The 7,024-nt window shown below is 50.4% G+C and overlaps 1 protein-coding gene across 1 annotated transcript; it reads right to left on the reverse strand.

The window, feature by feature from the left end:
* Window positions 1–1,169: 1,169 nt before the first annotated feature.
* LOC113437704 (uncharacterized) lies at window positions 1,170–4,104 on the reverse strand. Its single transcript, XM_087939411.1, has 8 exons — window positions 3,843–4,104; window positions 3,467–3,538; window positions 3,208–3,275; window positions 2,928–3,026; window positions 2,649–2,814; window positions 2,342–2,415; window positions 2,093–2,188; window positions 1,170–1,541 (listed from the first exon to the last, which is right to left on the reverse strand). The coding sequence occupies exons 1-8, from the start codon at window positions 4,102–4,104 to the stop codon at window positions 1,278–1,280; spliced, it is 1,101 nt and encodes a 366-aa protein (XP_087795537.1). The 3' UTR covers window positions 1,170–1,277.
* Window positions 4,105–7,024: the final 2,920 nt, after the last annotated feature.

Raw genomic sequence — 7,024 nt, forward strand, 5'->3', positions numbered from 1 at the left:
GGGAAGTAAAACATTATTAGGGACATGAGTGAAGACTGCCAAAGAAGGCGCCTCCAACAGAGTGAATGGAATTAAACATGGAAGGGATGAAATGATTGCGGATGAAAGCGGAGTGAGGAAATTGCTCTTAGGAGTAGTCCAGCAATAGTGATATATCAAAAATATGGAATTGAGGTAAACATGTTAGTGGTCAAAACAGAAAGCAAGCCACAAAAAGCAAGCCACACATGCTGTGAGAAGGTTTACAAATGGCACAGCTACAGGCATATTGGGTGTAACTGGTAGATTTTTATCCCTGGGGAAGTAGCTGTGGGAACTGCGTAATGTGTGTAAAGACTGCTTCTCTGCCTGGGAGTCTGCAGCATGCCACTGTCGCTTCCCCATACAAAGAGAAGTATAACCAGAGGGAATGGAAAACTATATGGACATTAGCTTGTTAAGCAAACTTGGGAAAGAATGTGACATGGTTTGGATTGTAAATGCCTAAGAAGCAGGGCAGGGAGTGTGCAAATGTTTGCTGTTCAGCAGGTCATTGAAAAATGTATGAGTGACATTTGTATGTTGTATGTTGCTTTATTTAGAGAAGACATATGATAAAGTAGAGAAGCTTGAATTATGGAATGTCTTGTGAGAATATGGATGCAGCAAGAATGGTCAGGTGTGGAATATTATGACTAAAGGCTGAATGGTGAGGGAAGGTTGGTGGTGTCCTGCAAAAGAACAAGGAAATAAATGGTATAAGGAATCAGGAAAGGAGCAGAAGCAAAGCTTTGAAGAGAGAAGGTGAGTGAAACCAACAGAAGCATAAACTAGAGTTTGCTGGTTTCTTTCCCTTGGGTTAGTGTCCCTTCTGCTGTTGGGCCTGAATCCAAGTCTTCTCAGCAAGGGAGTCAAAAGGACAACCTGGAGGGGCTCAGCACAGTCATCCCAGGGAAAACCACTTCCTAGCGATAGCAGCGATAGCAGCGATAGCAGCGATAGCAGCGATAGCTTGTGCTGCAGACCCAAGAGAATCCCTCATTCCAGCTCCAAGGCTATGGGCCATTCAGAGTCGGCCCATGCCAGAGACCCTAGAGCCTGGCTGTACACACTCAGCTGATACTTGGGATGAAAAGAGAATAACCTGAGCACTAGCAGTATAGAAAGAAAAAAAATGCCTCTTGCTTTCCTGGGAAAAAGGAGCCAGGGAGAACAGAAGGGAAGCAATGTGGGTAAGGGTGGGGAGGGAGTTCCCTCCTGCCCAGCAGATCTGAGGGCTGAAGGCACCGAGTAGTGGATCAGTTGGTCCCAACCAAGAAGGAGATGGAGCAGCTGAGACTGAGCAGTGCAGCCCAGGTGAGGAGCTGGAACAGAGAAGCCGAAGCCAGGCTGCTCGCCCTGTTGAAGTGCACTTTCCCATCCAGCTTCAGGCAGCTGGTTTTGGGCATAGCCTGGCAGCACTCTTGGTAGCAAGCGGCAGTAGATTTGTGGGAGCAAGGATGGCCCTTGGTTTTGCAACTTTGGCTACAGCCTGCCACAAAATGTGAGCCTGTTTTTTTCATCTGGAAGGAGAGAAAGAAGTTGCAGTTGGTGAGTGAGGTAGGAGCAGACACCACGGGGAAAGCTTCCTCTCCAGAAAGCTGGGCAACAGGTAGGAGAGCCTGTTCCTTTCAAAGACAGTTGGGAGATGAAGCTGCAATACTGGGGGGGGATCTTTCTTTTGGAAAGGGAGATTCTGGCTTTTGTGTATCTGCTGCATGAATCCTGCAGGTGAGCTGACAGAAGATGCAGTGGTCTGAAGCTGCACCCTCTCTCCGCTGCTAAGAAATCCGCTCATTTAACAACTAAATCATACATGCTAGAAGTCTGTGGTGGTTAGAAGTCTAATTAAGCGGGAAATTCCAAGACAACCTTCAATAAAAAGCCCGTTAGCTAGCTAGTGTATCTAAGGAGGAGCAGTACCTTTGGAGGGTATTAGCCAGAGACATTCTTCTGCCATCGACCTTTTGGGGGTGGGGGCAAGAGAAAGTGACCTTCCCTGGACCTTCCCACTTAGAAAGTGGTAGGAGACAGAGCAACGCTTGGCTTTCAGAGGTCCTGGCAGACACCCTACCTCGCAGAAGTCGTGGCCCACAATGCAGCTGGTTGAGGACTTCTGCCCTTTGAAGCAGCCTTCTCCATGGCAGGTGAAGCTTGAGCAAACCTTTCCCTAGAAAGGCAGGAAGGAAAGCTCAGCTCGGCCCTGCAGCAGGGTGGTCTTCCCTGAGAACTGCAAATGTTTGAGAACCCAGAAGAGGTTCCCATGTGGCAGCCGATCTGACTCTAATGAGCTGGTGAAGAGGATGTCCCACGGAACACTTACATTGCGGGGTGGTGCAGGGGTGGTGGTGGTGGTGGGAGTGGTGGGAACTGGGGTGGTGGTGGATGCCCTGTCACCTGGAAGAGAGAAGAGAACTTTGACCCCTCGCTCCCCCAGGCAGCTCCCCAGGGTGGCCCTCAACACAAGCCCTGAAATTCCTGGGCAGGCAGTTCCTGTGCCAAAGAGCTCAGGGAGAGAGCCAGGGAAAGCCATACCAAGAAAACCCCTGCCAACAGTTCCATCAAGCCAAATTACTGGACAGAAGCCCCTGGTGGACTACTGAGCAAAGCCCCCCTGAAGAGGAGCTTACCGTATGCCGTGGCATTGAGCTGCAGGCAGTTGGGCCAGTTGCAACATTCCATAATGCAGAGCTCCAGGCCCAGCCTTCCGCTGTGGAGGCACATCTCCGAGGCATTGCCCCTTCCACAATCACTACTGCATCGGGCTGTGTAGCTGGTGCTGTTGAGACGGTAGAGCTGCGAGAGCCACAGAGCATGAGCAAGGCTGGCATTTCAGGAATCCCTGCTTGGGCTCAAGAAGGAGCATCCCTTGTCATCCCCCGCCAATTAGACACCTCCGGGACCCTTACCTCACAGTGTGAAGCATTGTGGCAGAGCTGGGAATTGTTGCCATGGGCCTCATCCTGGTAACATCTCTCTCCTGAACACTGGAAACTCTGGCAGGAGAGCTGCCACAAAAGAGGGAGCAACAGTCTGGGGGCCAGCTATGCCTCCGTGGCATCCCACAAGCCTCCCTGCCATGGCCTCCCACCCAGCCCAACCTCCCTCTTCCTTAAAGGCCCCCATTTCTCTGTCCAGCTAATGAAAAAAAGGCTTTCCCCCTTCTGCTCAGAGGCCTCGTTTCCTTACAGGTATCACACCTGTCCCGTTCAGGGAATGGTTGGAGAAAATGGCTGCTCCAGAGATCACATCTGGCTCTGGAAAGAGTGAGAGAAAGAGGGATAAACAGCGGAACCAATGGGAGTCTTGTGGGGTAGAACAGGAGCAAGGTTGGATATTTTGGAGAGGCAAGGGAAACAGTGGTAGAGAGGCCTAGTGGTCCCCCTTCCGCACTGTCCACTGAGGCCTGCCTGGCCCTTGGCTTGGTTCTCACAGCTAGCCACCTCACCTGCTTCTGCATAAGGACCTTGGGTACCAAAATAGGAAAGACTGCAGAGGAGGAGGAGGAGGAGGCGGCGGCCTGCAGACAAAGAGAGAAGGTGGGTTTTCAGTGGTGGGAGGTTGGGAGACCCAGAGAACAACATTTCCAGTTCTTTGGCGAGTAATCTACACAGGACCCCAGTTCATGAGCCTTCTCTTTCAAAGTCCAGGCACGTATTTTGGGATCTCCTGGGACAAGACTTCAGAGTTGGTAGGCAGAAATTCAGTAGAATAGAAGTAGAATGAAATGGAAGTACAGTGGAAGGACAGTTTCCATGCTTCAACCTTGCTGTCTATTCCAGGCTGTCTATTCCTCCAGTCACCTTCTCCAAGGACCCTCTTACCTTGGGCTGAAAGGATCTGGAAGTTGGGGCAGGTCATCCTGGAGCACAGGACTCGTTTCTCTAGATGGAGGGGAGAAGGGCTGCTGTGGTCTCTGCAGGGATGTGTGTTTCTTTTGCTGCAGAGGGAAAGCAGACAAGATCCACACACCGTGCAAAGCTGAGGGAAGGCTCCCATCCAGCCAGCCTGCTGAATCTGGACCTCTGCAGCGTGGCCACTCATCCCACCACAGTCGCAGACGTTGGGTGCTCCATGGCTGTGCATCTTATTATGGTGGGGAACTGGTTGCCGGTCCTGTTTGCCCAGGCAACTCCCACAACCCCCAGGGTCAAGGAAAAGCCCCCAGTATGTTTGGCCATGACTGTATTCCCACAGCTTAGCTGGGGACAGTCCAGAGCAAGTAGTTCAGCTTCCTGGCTTCTCCCATCCTGCCACCAGCTGGTGGCCAGACCTGACCAAATGCTCTCAACATTCCTGACCCACCCAGCAGCAGGGAAAGCTGGAGCTGGTGTTTCCAAAGTCTTCAGGAGGATCAATCTCCCTGACCTGGAGAACCTGATCAGTGGTGCTCCCACTCTGGTGCTCGCCCCTGTTGCAGAAAAGAGCCTTCCTTCTTCTCTTAGGCAGTTCTTGGAAGGGCTCATGTCTAGTCTACCTGAATGGTCCATGTATGGCTAGTCTAGGGAAGAGAAGGACCAGGGGAGACATGATGGCAGTTTTCCAATATTTGAAGGGCTGCCACAAAGACAAGGTGAGTCAAGCTATTCTCCAAAGCACCAGAAGGCAAGATAGGAAACATGGGCTGGAAACTAATCGAGAGAAGCAACCCTGAACTAAGGAAAAATTCCCTGACAGGAGACAATAAACCAGTGGAGTGGCTTGCCTTCAGAAGTTGTGGGTGCTTCATCACCGAGGCTTTTAAGAAGAGACTGGATAGCCACTTGTCCAGTCTCGGTCTCCTGCTTGAGTAGGGAATTAGACTAAGTGACCTCCAAGATCCCTTCCAACTCTTGTTGTTCTAGGTCCTTCCTTCCTTCCTTCCTTCCTTCCTTCCTTCCTTCCTTCCTTCCTTCCTTCCTTCCTTCCTTCCTCCCTCCCTCCCTCCCTCCCTCCCTCTCCCCTCTTCTTTCTCCCCACCATTTATCTGCTGCCTGAACTATTTTTTATTAGCATGAATATCTATTATTTGGAGGGAATTACTTGTGTCTGCATGCTAAGTAAGGTCTTATGTCCCACACAGGGCTAAGAAACAGGGAGAGTCCATGTCAAATAAAGTGCTTTCCTTTCCAAGCAGGCCCTGCAAAAGCTCCCCCCCCCCGTGTCTCCAGTGTCACCACTAAGAGCTTAGGGGGACCCCAATATATGGTGAGAGATTCAAAGTCAAAGTTATCTACCCAAGACAAGGGGCTCCTACCAGGAGGCTCATTAACTGGGCAGCTGCTGACCAAGATCAAGGGAGGTACTAATACTACACCTAGAATACTGCATCCAGTTTTGGTCACCACAATACAAAAAAAATGTTGAGACTCAAAAGAGTGCAGAGAAGAGCAACCAGGATGATTAACCAGGACTGGAGGCTAAAACATACGATGAATGGTTGCAGGAACTGGGCTTGGCTGGTCTAGTGAAAAGAGGGTCCGGAGGAGACATGATGGGAGTCTTCCAATATTTGAGGGGCTGCCCCAGAGAGGAGGAAGGAGCCCAGCTATTCTCCAAAGAACCTTTGAAGGCCAGACAAGGAACAATGGATGGAAACTGAACAAGGAGAGATTCAACCTTGAAATAAGGAGAAACTCTCTGACAGCGAGAACAATCAACCAATAGAACAGAAGTTATCCTCGGAAGTTGTGGGAGCTTCATCCCGGGAGGCTTTCAAGAAGAGGATGGACTGCCATCTGTCAGAAATGGTGCAGGGTCTGCTGCTTGGGCGGCAGGTCAAACTAGATGACCTTCCAACTCTGTTAATCTAATCATTTCTGAAAGCTGAGTCATCCCTTGGTCAGTGCCGGGCCTGACTCAAAGACCCCCCAACAAAGCCTTTTTAGCTCCTGCCTGAACACATAAAGGCTCACCCCAACCCCGCCCATTCGGTCAAAATCAGCTTCCTTGAAGTTAAATATTCCATATAAATTTGATAAAATAAATTCCAATTTCTGGAATGATAGAAAGCCAAGCTGGGCCTTGACATCCATTTAGCTGCTTGAAAAAAACGGTATCACATGCCACTCAATCTTAAGGCCACTCAACATGTCCAGCTCCTTCAAACTCACTTTGTAAGTGGTCATACTGCATCTTCCTTGTGGCCCCTTCTCTGAACCTGTTCTGATGCCTCTGAATGTTTTTTTAAAAAACACTTCTGTAAATGTGGCTTAGAATTGAATTTTTCCAGGCCTATCATACTGCTGTGTCAGTTTACAATCAAACCCAATTCTAAGATTTTATTTTTCCATTATCGAGACCAGCATTCCCCCCACCGCCGAACTCCGAGTTTCTGCTCCCACCATTCTGGCCTCTTCGTATATCATTTACGGTAGCCTGAAGCCCCACATTAATGCGGCTCTTTCAGAAGCTGGCATCGGAGGGGACATGGTCCCTCAGAAGATAGCCAACCTGTGATCTATTCAGTGAACGGCACGATCTAGGATAGTATTGGGCTCATTTCCAGGATGCCCAGCAGGCCCCAAAGTGACTTGTGGCTGCCAGGGAGACAGGAAAATGACAAGCCCAAAGGCCCAGGGCTGCAGGTTAATGACACACGTTGTTGGCCCAGCAACGCCTGTTTGGTGCAGCCCCAGAGGGAAGCGAGGGGCGCCCAGGCAGGTATCAAAAACAGAAAGCTACCCCTTGCCTCCTTGTGTCAGCCAACACCCAGCTTGTTGGGTTGACTGAGCAGGTCCTTCTCCAGTTCCAAATTCATCCCCACCTCTCTGAGCCAGCCTGCTGAGTACTTCAGGAACCAGACTGAGACTTGCCCAGGAACCGGGGTCTTCCAGACCCTTCCCAATGCCACAGCTCAGATTTTGTGAAAACCTTGGCCTGAATTAGTACCTGCTGGAGCCAGAAACCTGCACCAGACTAAGTGGGCCACGGGGAAAGAAGACCCAACAGCAGCAGCAGCAGCAGCAGCCCATCTTTGGCTCATCTGCAGACATGGAGTCCAAGCCCAAGAAGGAGGATTGGTCTC

The sequence above is a fragment of the Pseudonaja textilis genome, chromosome 10 (assembly GCF_049901715.1).
Source record: "Pseudonaja textilis isolate UNSWEBS1 chromosome 10, rPseTex1.2, whole genome shotgun sequence".
NCBI lineage: Eukaryota > Metazoa > Chordata > Lepidosauria > Squamata > Elapidae > Pseudonaja > Pseudonaja textilis.

Excerpts from the sequence above, each read along its gene's own strand:
- LOC113437704 (XM_087939411.1), bottom strand. The coding sequence starts at position 4,104 with ATGCACAGCCATGGAGCACCCAACGTCTGCGACTGTGGTGGGATGAGT. Across the intron at positions 3,539-3,842 it reads CCAGATCCTTTCAGCCCAAG|GCCGCCGCCTCCTCCTCCTC; the intron begins GTAAGAGGGTCC and ends CTTTGTCTGCAG. Across the intron at positions 1,542-2,092 it reads TGGGCCACGACTTCTGCGAG|ATGAAAAAAACAGGCTCACA; the intron begins GTAGGGTGTCTG and ends CTCTCCTTCCAG.